This window comes from Anser anser (assembly GCF_964211835.1).
Source record: "Anser anser genome assembly, chromosome: 1".
Classification (NCBI taxonomy): Eukaryota; Metazoa; Chordata; class Aves; order Anseriformes; family Anatidae; genus Anser; species Anser anser.
Genome location: NC_139720.1, coordinates 141,504,506 through 141,522,027, shown reverse-complemented (window position 1 = coordinate 141,522,027; position 17,522 = coordinate 141,504,506). Strand labels below are relative to the sequence as shown.

General features: G+C 40.1%; 1 protein-coding gene across 5 annotated transcripts in view; it reads left to right on the top strand.

Moving 5' to 3' along the window:
- Nucleotides 1–17,522, top strand: part of MGAT4A (alpha-1,3-mannosyl-glycoprotein 4-beta-N-acetylglucosaminyltransferase A) — a 78,733-nt gene that overhangs the window by 45,342 nt on the left and 15,869 nt on the right. For all 5 annotated transcript variants that reach the window (XM_083806629.1, XM_083806632.1, XM_083806630.1 and 2 more), the window contains 6 exons: nt 218–331; nt 928–1,003; nt 2,482–2,596; nt 12,036–12,166; nt 12,796–12,903; nt 13,293–13,486. In XM_083806629.1, coding sequence (XP_083662755.1) covers nt 218–331; nt 928–1,003; nt 2,482–2,596; nt 12,036–12,166; nt 12,796–12,903; nt 13,293–13,486 — 738 coding nt within the window. The remainder of the gene's footprint in view (nt 1–217; nt 332–927; nt 1,004–2,481; nt 2,597–12,035; nt 12,167–12,795; nt 12,904–13,292; nt 13,487–17,522) is intronic.

Here is a 17,522-nt window from a genome sequence, read left to right as displayed (position 1 = left end):
TAGAATTCCAATTATTGGTCAAGAAACTAAGAGGCTATGCTTTTCTGAAAAAGCTATTAGGGAAAACAATATCTTCTTATATAGTAATTTTACTTCACATCCCTTATTTGAGTAAGTCCTTGCTATAACCAGGCATAGTAACTATACCAACAGAAAGCTAGCAGGAAGTCTACAGAACTCAAAATATCTCATGACTTTATGATGATTCTGTTGGCAGATTTTCTACAGAGATCAATTCTGGCTTGGTGGAAGTAATAGCCCCTCCTGCATCTTACTATCCTGATTTGTCAAACTTGAAAGAGACATTTGGAGACTCAAAAGAGAGAGTGAGGTTAGTTTATTCCTCCAAATCCTTTCCCATCTCCTCCCACATTCACACTTTTCTTGTTTATAAAATGACAAGTGGGATGTGAATTCTTTAAATGTTTTCTTACTGTAATTCTTGAAAGTGTGGGGAAGTTAAATGAGCACTGAGTCCTTTTCAGTCTTATCTGCATGCTGTTCTGTGCGTGATCAGAGCCTAATGCTGAGCTTGGTTGAACTCATTTAGTGTTAGATTCTGGGAGGTGAACAGAGACTTTTGTTGCTGTTTTTTTGTTTACTGTTTTTCTTTCTGAAATATGGTGTAAAACCGAGTAATTCCTGCTGAATTACTATTTAAAATGCACATGTGTTTGTAGTGAAATGCCAGGTAGTTTTCACAAAATTGGAATCAAAATAAACCAATTTTTTGTCTGTATTAAAACATAAGGTGAAAGCTTTGTTCCTTCTTTTCAGACAGAGGATTTCCTGAGGGAACGATGCCAAAAGCAGTTGTCCTAACATTTCACCAATATGCGTCATTTTTCATAGTGAGATTTACTTTGAATTACCAGTGTGTATTGAAATAACTTTTTTATTATCCTTAAGTTTTTAATTGAATTTCAGATGGAGAACAAAGCAAAACTTGGATTACTGTTTTCTCATGATGTATGCCCAGAAGAAGGGAGTTTATTACATTCAGGTAAATTTCTGTTCTTTCTTTTCAAATGAGTCTGCATAAATTTTCAAATGAGTCTCCAGAAATCCTGCTGTTGGGTACACCAGAAGGACCTACATAGAGCAGAGATAACATGGTTCTATTCTTGGAGGGCACTGAGTATGGGCGTAATGGTGTCTGAGGAAGTAATCTGTGGAGGACACTGTCTCTGAAGTAGAAAGCTATTTGTCATACATGATTGATTTTATCTTAAGAAGCTTAGCAAAAAAGGTGAAGGAATGTAGACAGCTTAACTACTGTTTTCTCCCTTGTCCCCCAACTGAGGTACAACTGAGTCTCCTAGGCAGAAAACACCAGCATAGTTTTGAGTGGAAATTAAGCTAAAATCTGTTCTTCTTTCTCTTGAAAGCAGGCGCAGTGTAACTTTAATATAACTCTGTGGTGTATAGATATATTTTGAATGTGTTGCTAGACTTGTTTTCTTTTTTGTTTCATTTTTTAAAAGAGGTTTTCAAGAACACAGTTAAGCAATTAATCTTAAGTTTAATCTAGTTCAGAATCGTTCCTGTCATGCCTTCCTGCTTTGAAGTAGAAGCCTTACCTATAGGTATGGCAGATCTAGTGGGTAGCTGTGCTTATGATCTTTATTTAGATTTTGGGACTGTATCCTCTGGGTGTAACGCCCCACTCATCTAGTTTTTACAAATCAAGCTATGCTGTCTGCTCTTTGAAAGCTGTTGGAGACTGATTTTTCCTGGAAGCTGTGCAGCCAGTGATATATTGACAGCCTGTTTGAAACTAGGCAGTCACACAAATGTTAGTGCCAGCACAAGGGGGAGAGCATGAATGTTCTAGGAGATAGGACAGGAGGAGCAGCATCCTTAAAGCAGCAGCCTTCACTTAGTGTGAATTAAAAGGATTGTAGCACAGCATCCTGGGAATTGCACTGTCTGGACTAGATTGGACTACGCACCTGTTCTTCTCTTTGGCAACTGATGTAGAAAATGGAGAAATGAATCCTGGCTCTGTAGATAACGTGTCTCTTAGCTTCTAAGAGGAGAAATTATTTTAGTACTAGTAGGGAAGTGAGTAAACTGAGTCACATTTTTGTACAAATAGTACAGAAGTTCTAGTTTTTCTCCACATAATGTCCTGATGATGTCACTTAGTCCAAAATTATTTCATGGATGATTCTTCTTTGAAGAAAGAAGCTAGAAAAGCAATGTGATTTTACTACCTAGTTTACATCTCCATTATGTTGAGATATATTCATGGATTCTTATTACAGTAAAATTCTGGATTAATTCTCCACAAACAGACAAACTGTGATCCCTATAATAGTTATTTTTGTCTGTAGAGTCTAGGCTTTATAGCAGTGCTTGCACTAGAAATACGTGGATATGGGTTAGCAATATATTATAAATCAATATTTCCTACTAGTACTTTTCCTATTGCTTTGGTGTTATTTTATTTATAGTGATATCATTGCTACCTTCCTCTAGCTTGAAGACGACATCGTTGTCAAGCAGAATTATTTCAGCACAATAAAAAATTTTGCGCTTCAGCTTGCTTCTGAAGATTGGATGATTCTAGAATTTTCTCAGCTGGGTTTCATTGGTAAGAAAATGTTCGTTTCAATAGTTTGAAAGAACACATTCATCCTTAGATGCTGTGATTAATAGACTTCAAAGCTATCTTCTTTGTACTGGAAATAGACCAAGAATTAGAAATTCATTGGCTTTTTTAGGAACTCTGTGGTTTAACTCATGTTTGCTTTTGTTAGGTTTTTCATCTATTTTTGTATAGCAGTTAAATTCAAACTGTTGGAAATGGAGACATTTTTATAACCAAAAGTTGGTTTATTTATAAAAATATTAACAGTTCAACTGCAAGGAATTACTTATTTTAAATTTGACTGCAGTTAAAATAGAAATATCATTAAAACGAAATGACTGTGAAGTAAAAGGAAAGAAGCATAAAAACTAACTCCACCTAAAACAGTCTCACTGGTGTTTATGACAAGAGTTCCCAAAAGAACCAACAGACATCAGTTTGTCTTGGTTGCTGAGCCTGTTCTATCTTCGTCATTCTGCTCCATCCAGAAGTTAGGACAGTCCTCTCCTTAGAGTTAGGTAGAGTCTGCCTGTCATTTGCAGTCAACTACAGTGAGAGAAACTAACGTAGCATCTGGGGCTCTCATGCATTGACTACCAGGGGACTGATGAAATTACTTTATGAGTATTTGTTCTGTCTTACACTCACACGTTTTTACAGAGAGATACTAGTCTTAACAGAAAAACAATGAAAGAAGTTTTGAAGGGATTTTACACATTGAAAAGGTATTTTGTTATTGCAGTGATGTGTCATGAACTAATGAAAAGCACCAAGGTGGAGATACGTGAGGAAAAATTAAACTAAATCAGGCTGGGGAGATTCCTGTACTATCCTTTTTAGAGCTCAGCATCAGATGTGTTGCTGAGGCAATAGTTTCCTGATACTCAGCATTTCAGAGACTGATAGATTTGAAAGGAAACCAGCAGTCATCTCCTAAAATACTGCTAGGTTACAAAATTGTGCTTTGTAAGTTTGCCTGCCAGTCTCATCTGTGATGAAGAGCAAGAGAGGAAATGGGCAGAGGGAGGTCTCCTAATCTCCTTTCCGGCTACCCACATAACCAGTCTGCTTGGTTGCCTTGGGCTACCAGCAGAGAACGATTTCAGCTGCAACATATGTAACTGGTATCTTTGCCTCAGAGTTGAAGGGAGAAACAGGAAATGGAGCTGCCTAGCATGGAGAAAAAAGTATTTAAATAATTTACTGGAGCTTTTGCCTTAAATAGACTTGTCTCTTGCTAGGGGGCCAATTTGCAACTCTTGGCTCTTTGTGGTTCTTGTGGCTGGAGAAATTGCTTGAATAATGGCATCTGATTAAACTTTATTTCTACTTTTTTTAATTGTGGACTTAGATGGGGTTAGAGTTTTAACTCCTGTCCTAATTGCACTTTGAATGTAAATTCTGTGTGAAGTTTCTAGGCTGTAGAAGCAGCTTACCTCCATTCTGCATTTGCTTAATTAGCGCAGTACAGATGGAATAGTAGAGTGCGACACTTGCAACTTGCATTTTCATAATACTGAGATATCAAAATGGGCATAAAACCAACAGTTTAGGGCAAGCACTGTCTAGCGCCTGCAAATATATTTCAGAAAGCTTATTTTCGTATTTTGCCTTTCACATCCCTATGTTCTCAGTCCTGCTATAGAGGGGACAGAGTCTAAGCCAGAAGGGTTAGTTAGATGGTTCTCTTTAATACTGAGATTTGGCTTAATCATATGCAAAGCTGTATAAAAATATTTGAAAATTTGTTGTTGTTCCTGCATTGTCTACATGCTGATTGTTTGCAGTGTAGGCTCTAAAGATAATTGTAATTACATGTATTTGTTATCTCCTTTGGCTGGGCATCCCTGTTATGGTCCTTGTATCATATTTGCTTGCCTGGTATCTAATTAGATACTATCAGTAGATTTTCAGATGCATTTAGCTACAGTTGCACATCTTAATGTTGTTTTTTACCCAGAAAATTGTTTTTTTTCCCACTGAATTTATCTACTTATCCTGTTTTTAAGTTTTGAGAGAAGAATTAGCATTCATGAAAGGGATTAATAGTTCTGGCTTGGAGACACATTGGTGTACTGTAACTATATCCTGCATAGAAGTTTTATGCAAGTAATGTAGATTTGTCTTGTCTCTAGTATTGCTTTATGGATCTTGATGCAGACTGATAGTATGATAATTTGGTAATGCAGATAGCTAGGGAGAAGAGCAAGAGTAGTTGCTTGCAATTTGGGATGATTTTTACGTGCAGATATCTGAGAGAGAAAGCAGAGTGCTGAATTGCTAGTGATTCAGAAGTAGTAACTTGAAAAGAGGTATGACTGATTCATCATAAGCTATTGCAAGCCTTGATCAGCTTGCAAATTCTGCTAGGAAAGTGATTTTTGTCATGGTGTATTTCTGAACTGAAAATCTAGCTTACGCAAGTAGTACATGAGGAAGTGGCAAATGCAACTGTTTAGGCTGACAGCAGAATTACAGAATTCTGTCACCTCTGCCATAGAGCAGAAGTTGCTTTCTTTGATTTTTAAAATTTTTTTTATATTTTATTTTTGATACTGAAAGCATAACCCTAAGTGCTGTCAAGGGTCTAATAAATAATGTATGAGATGTATGCTGTTTCCCTGAGAAGCTCTGTGGAAGGAGGTGTATCTTTTGGATTCTGGGCTGTGCTGCAGTCCCTGGCATAACACAGTAAAGTCCTGCCAGACTTTTATGAGAAACACCGATTTGTCTTCCAGCTGCTTGTGAGCTGAAGTGCTTTCCTGGGGATCTGCAATACCTTGTCCTGTTGCTATAATGTCAACTGTCAATTTTTTAATGGAGCAGTCAGAGATAAGCCTCTTGGTTGAATTTTGCAGTTCCTCTGGCTCTTATTTTATCCTGATGTTTTAAGGCCTGTTCTGATTTTTTTAAGTTGTTCTGATTACAGTTTTGCTCAAGTTGTTCACATAAGTGGAAGTTTGGGAAAGAATAGATCAAGTCAAATATCTGAGATATAAATAATTCTAAAGCCATTCTGGTTCTAAGGTCAGTAATTTGCATATCATAAACAGGGAAAACATTGAAAGGCTTGAACCTTAGAAAATATGTGCTCACAGGTATAAAGTTATTGTTGTAGACTGAATACATGCATCATAGTGCTTATACAGAAGAATGCAAATGAATCTTTGCAGTCCAGAGAACTGTAGAAAAAGTTATTTTTTTTATTTTTTTTATTTTGCATGTGTCTTAAACTTGCCAACAGAATGCTGTGAGAAGGTCAGAACAGTTCACTAGGGATAGCATTTAAATGCACTGAAAATGAGATGAAAGCCTTGGAAGGGCACAATAAATAGCAAAAAAAATGTTCCACAATATTTTTTTCAGCCCTAGCACTCACTTTTGTCTATGTAAATAAAACAAAAGTGAGAAAAGAAGAGAGAGTTTCTTCCACATCTTGTAAACCTCTAGGGATTTATGGAGCATCATCTTACCTTTGAGTCTAATTCTTTTGTGTTTTGAAGTTTCCTTGCAAGTGTAGCTTGTGTGCACCCAGAATCTGAAACCTCTGAAGTTTTGTCAGCAGTATCTCCCTGATGCCTGTCTGTTCCCAGGCACTTTAACAAGTGCATGAACGTGGTGCAAAGCTAGCCATTGCTTCAATTCTTTCATTTCCTCTTTGGTTTGAGGCAGTACATGTAGACTCTTATTTTTGCTTAGGTCTCTGGCTTAATGATTTTTGACTGCATGTTAGGGATGGCCAATGGGCAACCTGCAGGCTGGATTTGGACGGCATCTGAATGACTTGATGGCTCACAGCCCTGTGGGAGGTCACAGGACTGTGGGGCTCAGGCAAATGCTGCTGCTTGTTCTCAGGCCCTGGCTATGCCCCAGGGGAGCCAGGCTGCTGCCGACACCCTCACTAAAGAGAGGCTAGGCAAGGGCTTGGCTGGTTGGGATTCAGAGGGGCTGGGCTGATGGATGTACTGGGCTGCTTACATCGCAAAGAATAGCTGTGGATGGTCAGGGGTCCAGAGCTTTGAAGAACGGTTTTGCTGCAGGCTCCCCTGCAGAGGCCTGTTCTTGGGCTGCTGTGGGAAGGGTGTTCTGGGGCAGCGATCCGTGGTAGTGTGCAGCTGACAGAAATGACTGATGGGTGGATGTTGTGTCGTACCGAAGGGCAAGGAGCTGGGGGAAAGCTGTGCCAAGCTGTGTGTGAAAAGTGGTGACAGCATTTCAGCAAGCAGCGTGTATGTGTCTGTCCTTGGTTAGAGGCAGCGTTAGTCAAGGTAGGTGTCTCAGGCTTGAGGAGCAGGGTGTTGCCTGTCAGTCTTTGCTCCAGTGCTCATTGTGAACTACCATGGGAAGGCTTTGCCTGCACTATTGAACCCTTCCACAAGCTGGGGAGTGTAACACAGAGAGGCCAGCTGGGTCTGAAGGTCCTGGTGCAGGAGGTACAGCCAGCTGATGCTTACTTAGCACCTTTTGACTAGTTGCAGTTGAACGTGTCAGGCTGTGTTTTTTTGTTTGGTTTGTTGGTTTTGTTTTATTTCCCTGGTCTGTTCTGTAACATCACCATATTACCTGGAGTCTTCCCTGAGTCAGGGATGACTGACTGCAATGTTGACAGTAGCATGCCAATGCCAGCTTAGAGGAGAATGCCTCTGGACCTATGCCAGTTTGCCATATGGAAGTAAATACATATATGTGTATAGTTAATATATCCTGTTTCTCTTTCAGATGAAATGAGGATAATTTAAATTAGGGAGAAAGAGTATGTTCCTACTCTTACCTTCAGTCTTGTTCTCTGCTTATTTAGTTGTAGGTAAGGATCCTTTACCTTAACATTCAGGTTTTAAGTGGCATGTTCTGTGAGTGTCTTTTCACCACAGATGACAACTGAAGACTACAATCTTTGTACTCTTCAGAAGATGAGGTAATCAAAGGAAGATGTGGTGCTATGCTGTGTCCTTGAGTAGAGAAAGAAAAGGATTCCAGAGCAGCTTGAGTACATATAGCTCCTGGAGGAGGATAAACTGTTTCTTCAGTCAGTCAGCTTCCACTGGGATTGGAACAATAGTGTGAGGATGTTTTTGTCTTCCGGTCGTGTGGTATTGTGCATCTCTGTCACCACATGGAAAGGTCCATTTCCTGTGGAAGCAGGTGTGACTGACAGACTGCCTCGACAGGTGTCATCCAGATGGTTTCAGTCCCACAAACACTTGATGAGCCCCTCCATTTTTCAGCTGATCTTTGATTAGGGTTTCTTGTATTTTTCCCTTCTCCTGTGCTGTGTTGTTGAAAGCAGTAGGCAGAGATGAATCATCAGGAAAATTGGGAGCCCGTTTAGCTGGAAGTGTGACAAGCTGAATGAGCTGTTATTCCACATGAATATTTTACACAATATTGTACAAATCATTTGATTGTTTCCTACACAATTTTAAATATTTACTTCTACAAATAATGTTAAACAATATGACAACAATAAAAGTATGCAAATAGTAACAATATACTAATAAAAACCATGACATCTTTCTTATGCCTTTAAACAAGAAAGCTCTGCAGTAATCCTTTGTTTAGTGGGAGTTGTCCCTTGTTTAGTGGAGCCTCAACTTAGTCACACACAGTATTTTCAAGTGGAGATGTCTATTTGAGGACCTCATTGCAGCAGGCACTAACAAGTAGTGTCAATGTTTTTGCAGTAAAAAAAGCAAAATTTAAGGTTTGTGTAAGGGACAACTTCCTGATTTAGCAATGTCAGGTCAGTTAATGTATGTTACCACACTTCCTTCTCCACCCAGCTGCATGAATGGTCTCCTTTATGATCATAACATCATTCCAAAGGATGAAATAATTGGGGCTTATGTCAGATGCTGCTTCCATATTGTACTGTGTCATGATATAGTGGTTTTTTTTTATTTTTATTATTTTTGAAAAAGATCTAAAATTAGTGGTTGGTGGTCCACCTCTGCTTTTTGTACCTTCAAAAGCTGAACTTGTGTGACTGGACAGATAACACTTGCAACAGCTCCATGTCTCAGATGCTTGAAATTTACAACATGGAGAATAATAGACACACATCCATAACATTTCTTCCTCTATTTTTGCAGACTGAAAATATCTGTTCTTAACAAGACTGTGTTGTAGTACACGCTGAATATTTTAGTGGCATCCAGATACATTGCAATGAGTTCTTGTTTGAATAGTTGTTCTGTTTTATTTAGCTTTGCATAGCTGACAGCTATGGAAGCAAGGACAGCCTGGGAGCAATACAGAGAAATTGTCCGAGCAGCAAGGGATCAGGTTAGGAAAGCTAAAGCCCTGATATAATTAAATCTGGCTATGGACATCAAGGGCAACAAGACTTCCGTAAGTACATCAGTGATAAAACAAAGATTAGGGAAAATCTGTGCCCTCTCCAGAAGGAAATGAGAGACCTGGTTACCTGGGATATGGAAAAGGCTGAGATACTCAACAACCTTTTATCCTCAGTCTTCATTGACAAGTGCTCTAGCCACACCACCCAAGTTACAGAAGGCAAAGGTAAGGACTGGGAGAATGTAGGATTGTCTCCTACCTGCTGTAGGAGACAACTGGGTCTGAGACCATCTAAGGAACCTGAAGGTGCACAAATCCATGGGCCCTGAGGAAACCGGTGGATGAAGTTGCCAAGCCACTGTCCATCATATTTCATAGAATCATAGAATCATAGAATATCCTGAGTTGGAAGGGACCCTTAAGGATCATCAAGTCCAACTCTTGATACCGCACAGGTCTACCCAAAAGTTCAGACCATGTGACTAAGTGCACACTCCAATCTCTTCTTAAATTCAGACAGGCTCGGTGCAGTGACCACTTCCCTGGGGAGCCTGTTCCAGTGTGCAACCACCCTCTCTGTGAAGAACCCCCTCCTGATGTCGAGCCTAAATTTCCCCTGCCTCAGCTTAACCCCGTTCCCGCGGGTCCTGTCACTGGTGTTAATGGAGAAAAGGTCTCCTGCCTCTCGACACCCCCTTATGAGGAAGTTGTAGACTGTGATGAGGTCTCCCCTCAGCCTCCTCTTCTCCAGGCTGAACAGGCCCAGTGACCTCAGCCGTTCCTCGTACGTCTTCCCCTCCAGGCCTTTCACCATCTTCGTAGCCCTCCTCTGTACACTCTCCAACAGTTTCATGTCCTTTTTATACTGTGGTGCCCAGAACTGCACACAGTACTCGAGGTGAGGCCGCACCAGCGCGGAGTAGAGCGGGACAATCACCTCCCTTGACCTACTAGCGATGCCGTGCTTGATGCACCCCAGGACACGGTTGGCCCTCCTGGCCGCCAGGGCACACTGCTGGTTCATATTCAACTTGCTGTCTACCACGACCCCCAGATCCCTCTCTTCTAGGCTGCTCTCTAGCGTCTCATCGCCCAGTCTGTATGTGCAGCCAGGGTTTCCCCGTCCCAGGTGCAGGACCCGGCACTTGCTCTTATTGAACTTCATGCGGTTGGTGATCGCCCAGCTCTCCAACCTGTCCAGATCCCTCTGCAAGGCCTTTCCACCCTCATTCGAGTCCACAACTCCTCCAAGTTTGGTGTCATCAGCAAACTTGCTCAAAATACCTTCTATTCCTACATCCAGATCGTTTATAAAAATATTGAAAAGTACCGGCCCTAAAATGGAGCCTTGAGGGACCCCACTGGTGACCGCCTGCCAGCCTGACGCAGCCCCATTTACCATAACCCTTTGGGCCCTGCCCGTTAGCCAATTGCTCACCCATCGTATGATGTTTTTATTTAGCTGTATGGTGGACATTTTGTCCAGTAGGATCCTATGGGAAACCGTGTCAAAAGCCTTGCTGAAGTCCAAAAAAATCACATCAGCTGGTTTCCCCTGGTCCATCATACGGGTGAATATTTGAGAAATCATGGCAGTCTGGTGAAGTTCCCACTGACTGGAAGAGGGGAAACAACCCCCATTTTTAAAGAGGGAAAAAAGAAAGACCTGAGGAACTACAAGCTAGTCAGTCTCAACTCTGTGCCTGGCAAGATCATGCAGCAGATCCTCCTAGCGTCTATGCTAAGGCACATGGAAAATAAGGAGGTGATTGGTGACAGCCAACATGGCTTCACTAAAGGCAAGTCGTGCCTGAGAACTTTGGCCTTCTACAATGGGTTTACAATATTATTGGATAAGTGAAGAGCAACTGACATCATCTGCTGGACTTGGGCAAAACATTTGTCCCCCATGATATCCTTGTCTCTAAATTGGAGAGACATGGATTTGACAGATGGACCACTGAGTGGATAATGAATTGGCTGGATGATCACATTCAAGGAATTGTAGTCAATGGTTCAATGTCCAGATGGAGACCAAGTTGATAAGTGGTGTTCCTCAGGGGCTGGTATTGGAACCAGCGCTATTTGACATCCTTATTGGTGATGTGGACAGTGGGATTGAGTGCACCCTCAGCAAGTTTGCTGATGACACCAAGCTGTGTGGTGCAGTCAACACGCTGGAGAGAAGGGATGCCATCCAGAGGGACTTGGACAGGCTTGAGAAGTGGGCACCTGCAAACCTTGTGCAGTTCAACAAGGCTAAGTGCAAGGTCCTGCACCTGGATCACAGCAATCCCGAGCATAAATACAGGCCAAGCAGAGAATAAATTGAGAGCAGCCGTGAGGAGAAGGACTTGGGAGTACTGGGGGATAAAAAAAATCGACATGAGCTAGCAATGTGCACTTGCAGCCCAGAAAGCTAACCGTGAGGGAGATGATTCTCCCCCTCTGCTCTCCTCTCAGACCTGACCTGGAGTGCTGTGTTCAGCTCTGAGGGCCCCCAGCATAACCAGGACATGGAACAATTAAGAGCAGGTCCAGAGGAGGGCCATGAGGATAATGAGGGCCTGGAGCACCTCTCCTGTGAAGACAGGCTGAGTGAGTTGGGGTTGTTCAGCCAGGAGAAGAGAAGCCTCTGGGGAGACCTTAAAGGGGCCTAAAAGTACCTAAAGGGGGCCTACAGGAAAGCTGGGGAGGGACTCTTTGTCAGGGAGTGTGGCTACAGGACAAAAGGTAATGGATTTAAACTAAAAGAGGGTAGATTTTGACTAGATATTCAGAAGAAATTTTTCACTCAGAGGGTGGTGAGGCTCTGGAACAGGTTGCCCAGAGAAGCTGTGGGTGCCCCATCCCTAGAGGTGTTCAAGCCCAGGCTGGATGGGGTTTTGAGTGACCTGGTCTGGTGGGAGGTGTCTCTTGCCCATGGTGGATGGGTTGGAACTACATGATCTTTATGGTCCCTTCCAACTCAAACCATTCTGTGATTCTCTGAAAAATATAGAGTTTTTAATAACATTGAGATTTCAAGTTGTTCATCACTAACATACCTTGTGATGGTACATACTTATCCATTATCTCAGTGATTTCAAAATACAATGTTATCTTTAATCTAAAGTAACTCCAGTTATTTTTAATGTCATTGCAGGTAAAATGTTCCAGTCTCCAGATATCACTCTTATTGTAGAGTTCATATTTATGTTTTATAAGGAGAAACCGATTGATTGGCTTCTGGACCATATCCTCTGGGTGAAAGTATGCAACCCTGAGAAAGATGCTGTAAGTTTGATTTATTAAGAAGCTTCTGAAATGTTCTCATGTTAGTGAACAAGTTGAGTTTGGTGAATTGAAGGCTAGCATACTGTGTATCCTGAAAGAATCTCTCTTCCTACCACAATTTTAATCTCAAATAAACCTTCAGAGACAGTTTTCAGAAGCATTATAATTGTTGTTTCAGATTTCAGAGATGGATGCGGTAGCTGGTGAAAGAAAAAGTCTGGTTAGTTTCTGTATGTAACGCTCCTAAAATAAATTCATTCTTGTAACCCCTGCTGAGGCTCTGCAGAATACTACTACTTGGATAACAGTCATAGAGAAAGTTCCAAATGGCGATAAAATAGAATTTTTGTCCTTCATTCCTCAAGTAGTAGCTCCCTTGCTGAAAGACTGAATAAACTAGTTCTGTGAACGAAGGAAGAGATGTAAATTTCTCCTTTATTAACTAGTATTATATTTGCACAGCAGTCTTGCTCGATTTCTGGAACAAAACCAGGAAGAATTCAGTAAATAAGCCTAGGTTCTTGTTGAGTCTTTTTGGTTCATGTAACATCACATACTTTCAGTAAAAACTCAGCAACCTTTTGTTGAATTTACTAATGTGTTTTTTATCCCTCCCCTCTTTATTTCAGAAACATTGTGACCGACAGAAATCAAACCTACGAATACGTTTCAGGCCTTCTCTTTTCCAGCACGTTGGCCTCCATTCCTCCCTGGCAGGGAAGATCCAGAAACTTACAGTTAGTAGCTAAACTTTTCCTTTTTTCCTAGAACAGGCTGATTCAATGAACAATTTTTTTTAGCCTTTGAGAAAGCAGGCATTTTCTTGGTTAGCATTTTGAATTGTGTTATAGCAGTTGGAATGAAATCTGATTTAAACTGGTTGCTATCAAGTATAAGAACTACCAATCTTAGCTTATTTTTGTGGATATCTGTTACTGAATATTTTTATTTTTTACTTGATGGCATGTTCATCTTATTACTTAGATTACAAGATCTGATATATTCAAAAATGAGTAATGCATTTATTTTCCCATTTTTTCCAAGTGTTTATTTTAAGTGTAACTACTTGAGAAAAACAGTAAAAAAAAAAAAAATCTGACCAGCATAATATTTGTCTTTCAATTAGGATAAAGACTTCCTGAAACCATTGCTGCATAAAATCCACGTGAATCCACCTGCAGAGGTTTCCACATCTTTAAAAGTCTACCAAGGGCATACACTAGAAAAAACCTACGTAGGGGAAGATTTTTTCTGGGCTGTCACACCGGTTGCTGGAGACTATATTCTATTTAAATTTGACAAGCCTGTCAATGTAGAAAGGTTAGTAGTTATTTGCCTTTGGTCTCATATCTAAAGCTGCTTGCTTGCCAAGAATGCTTGAAGGTAGAATTTGAGGCTGTCATAATACACTAAAGTGAAATCATCTGGGGTATTTGAAGTCTAGCTGAAACTGTGATCATCAGAGTCTTTTCCTCCAATTCTCTTGCTGCTTTAAATGTTGTCTTCCTCTTTACTTTTTCTTTTAATTTTATCTGGAGCTTTTTTGATAAACGCAATTCAAACCCAGTGTTTCTCTGGCAGGTCATAAGGGAATTCAAAAGAAGTCAATTTGATTCTATTTGTGTTTGGTTGGTCTGCTTCTAATTACAATTACAACTGTGCAACATGGTGTGTGCTCCAGAATGTTGTGCCCTGCAGGCTCAGTCCATTGATTGTCCAGACCAGCAGTCTTGCTGGAGCATGTCACAATGTTCCTGTACCTGAAAGTTGGAAACTGGGAAGGGTAGCATTAATTTATTTTGTTAGATTTTGCTTTAGGGCTTGAGAAAAAACACCATGCTAAGACTCCAAGTTGACCTATTTAAAAATTAAAAAATAAAAAGACTTGAAATAAAAGTATCTGTGATTTGTTAGAGGACTAAAAGTGACTTTTCCTTTGGATTTACTGAGACTTGTTTGCTGTTTTGGTTTTTACTGTCTTGCCAACAGAATAGTCCTAGACATACAAAATAAATTGTTTATTTAGTGTCTGTTTAAGTGTTGCTGTGTTAGTAGATTTCTTTTTCCTTTCTTCACATACTTTACATGCTTTTTTAAGGTCAATACCTATAGTCTGGTAGAGCAAAGTTTCTTTGGCTCGATTGACTGGATGCTTTTCTTGTGAAGGAGCCCTTTCTGCAGTTCTGAACTGAATCCAGTTAGTCAACTTCTGTGCATGGGTACATAATCAAAGACTAAGTCTTCACCTTGGCTTAGCACAACAGTGAGGATCAGTAGTTTCCTTGTTCTATGTTGTACCAAACTGGTCTGACCTATGAAATTCAAGTTTGTTGTGTGACATGTCAAATTACTCTCCCAGTTGATTGCTGTGCTTTAAAAGACTTTCTTGGATAGCTTTCACAACAAGATGTATGTGTTGAGAAATATGACTGCCATACCTCCTTGGATTAAAGGCAGAATCTTTTTTATCCTGTGCCAGTAGTATTAAAAAACCTACATATTTTTCAAATCAAGTGTATGAATTCATTGATTCTTTTTTGATCAAGTTTTCCTCTTCAAAGCTATGCTGTGAATGTTGTCATTTTTAAAATAATTTTTTAAAGAATAATATGCCTCTACTATATGAATAGGGTAACTGTAACCAACAAACATTGATCTTAGGTGGATTGTTTTTTTATTAGGATGAGTCAAGTGCACAATGGCAGTTCTGGAAAGCGTTGCTAGCAAGTGTCTTAGGTCAGCCCTGTAATTCAAAAGTCAGCATGTGCAGGTCTGAAGAAAATAGATATTTTTATATATACCACCTTAATGGTGAGGGAATTGGGGGAACAAGTAAATACTAATTATCTATGCAAAAAAAGCTGGTGAGGGGTCTGGAGAACAAGTCTTATGAGGAGCGGCTGAGGGAGCTGGGAATGTTCAGTCTGGAGAAGAGGAGGCTCAGGGGCGACCTTATCGCTCTCTACAGGTACCTTAAAGGAGGCTGTAGAGAGGTGGGGGTTGGTCTGTTCTCCTACGTGCCTGGTGACAGGACGAGGGGGAATGGGCTAAAGTTGCGCCAGGGGAGGTTTAGGCTGGATGTTAGGAAGAACTTCTTTACTGAAAGGGTTGTTAGGCATTGGAATGGGCTGCCCAGGGAGGTGGTTGAGTCGCCATCCCTGGAGGTCTTTAAAAGACGTTTAGATGTAGCCCTTAGTGATATGGTTTAGTGTAGGACTTGTTAGTGTTAGGTCAGAGGTTGGACTAGGTGATCTTGGAGGTCTCTTCCAACCTAGACGATTCTGTGATTCTGCGAAAATGTGGGAAGACGGTGTTCATTATTATGCTTTGAAAAATTGTAGCTAGGGCTAAGGTAGTTGTGTCTACCTGATGTGTTAAGAACAGTGTCAGCAATAGAGGATTATACAATCTTTTTTGGTATTTCTACTTGTCGAAGAAAGTCATTCCAGTTTTAGAAAAAAGGGAGCATCTTGGATCCCATTGCTTTCTCAAAGGAAGTCCACTAATTAGAATGATGTTACGTGTTTAGACTTAAAAACTTAGGTTTACCATTGTTTAAACTATCATTATAGGCCATTTCAATATTTATTGCGATTTGTGTTTCTGTTGCCACAGGATCCTCAAAAATACAGTATTTTGCCTTTGTATATATTGTTGTTGTTAAAATTATTTTATTTTTTTATTTATAATTATTTTATTTTCCCTTCCTTTTCCGTCCTATTAAACTGTCTTTCTCTCATGAGCTTTACCTTCTTTTCTGGTTTGCTCCCCCATCCCACTGGGGGTGAGTGAGTGAATGGCTGGGTGGTGCTGAGCTGCCTGCTACCTTAGACCACAACAGCATCCGGAAAAGTTGCCCTGTGGGGAGATGTATCTGATTGTGGCAATTAAAAGCAGAAAAGCCCTCTTGTGTTTGTGAACCTACATAACAGGTGCTGTTTGTTTTATGTTGTTGTTTTTAAAGTAATAGAAGAGCTCCTTGAATTCACACCAAATGTTGTCTGCCAAGTCAGTTTGAGGTGCAGCTGCTTAATAGTTCCAGTAATAAATTCTTGGTAAGCAAGCTTTCTAATGGAAGTATTTACCACAACTGACAGAATGAATGGCAGGTCTGTTACGGTGTGACAGAACACCAACTTGTTCCTATAGCTTGTTTTTCCATGCCAAATGTTTTACTGAACTGAATTTAACGTTTCTGTTGAGTATAGCAGTACAGTAATTAGCTTTCATCGAGTCTTTAAATATTTAATTTCTGAGACCTGAGAATATTGTCAGGGATAACAGTGGCAAGGATCTCTTAATAATCTAAAGTGAGATCTGAACTCATGTAGTGGAGCAGAAAATAACATTTGTGGCTATTTTGTGCAAGGCCTACTTGACATAGCCCTGCTGAATGTTGAAGTCTGCTGCTGATTGTTTTAAACCACACCTGAAGAACAGGGATGTGTAAATTGAAATTGTCTAATGTTGCCTAAGTTTGAGCACTCCCTATAGGTTTGAATGACATAAGTTGGATAGTGCACGTGTTTTTTGAAAACACTAACTAACACCAAGGAAGTCCTTGGAAGTGCCTAACCTATGGCCATTTTGATTATCGTCAGCTTTTCTGCAATAGGAATTTAGAATAGATATTTACAAAAGTAAAGGGTTCCAGGTTTAAAAAGGAAAAAAAAAAGCTGTGGAAAATGACAAGGGTGTATTTTATACTGTGGGAAGGGGAAAAAAAAACAACCTCACCAATTTATGTTAATTTGCTTTATAATTTTTGGAATATGAGGCTCATTCTTTTTTGTATGTGACTGCTTGGCAGTGTTAGTTTGAATATCTTCAAGAGGGTTAGCAGAATTTTTGTGGTTTTGAGTGTTTTTGGAGGGGAAGGGAAAAAGGGGAGGTGGTGATTTATTTAATTATTTTACACCCCATAACACTGCTTTTAACTCTGTAGCTGCCCAGTAGTTGTCCTTGCTTTTAACAAGTTGTTGGTCCTAATGTGCCGTTGGTTGTTAATAAAGTGATTTTTATGAGGCCCAACTTGCTGTCCAGAATTTCAACTTTAAACTGAAATCTTAATATTTTGACAAATCAGCTTGTAGATTACACGTACTTCTTTGCGTTCTGATGTTGGCATAGATAGTTGATGTGCAGTATTTGAGACTAATCATCTAATTTTCTGTGCTGTTGACCCTAGAATCGCAGGGAATGTGTGATGTTAACCTTGCACGTATGTCCTATGGTGGCTCCTTGCAGTGCACAATTCTCACTCATGCGAGAAATATATATTTGACTATTTAAACTAGAAAATCATTGTATTGTGTGAAGAATATCTTTTCTGGCTCCTGATAACATACGAGTTAAT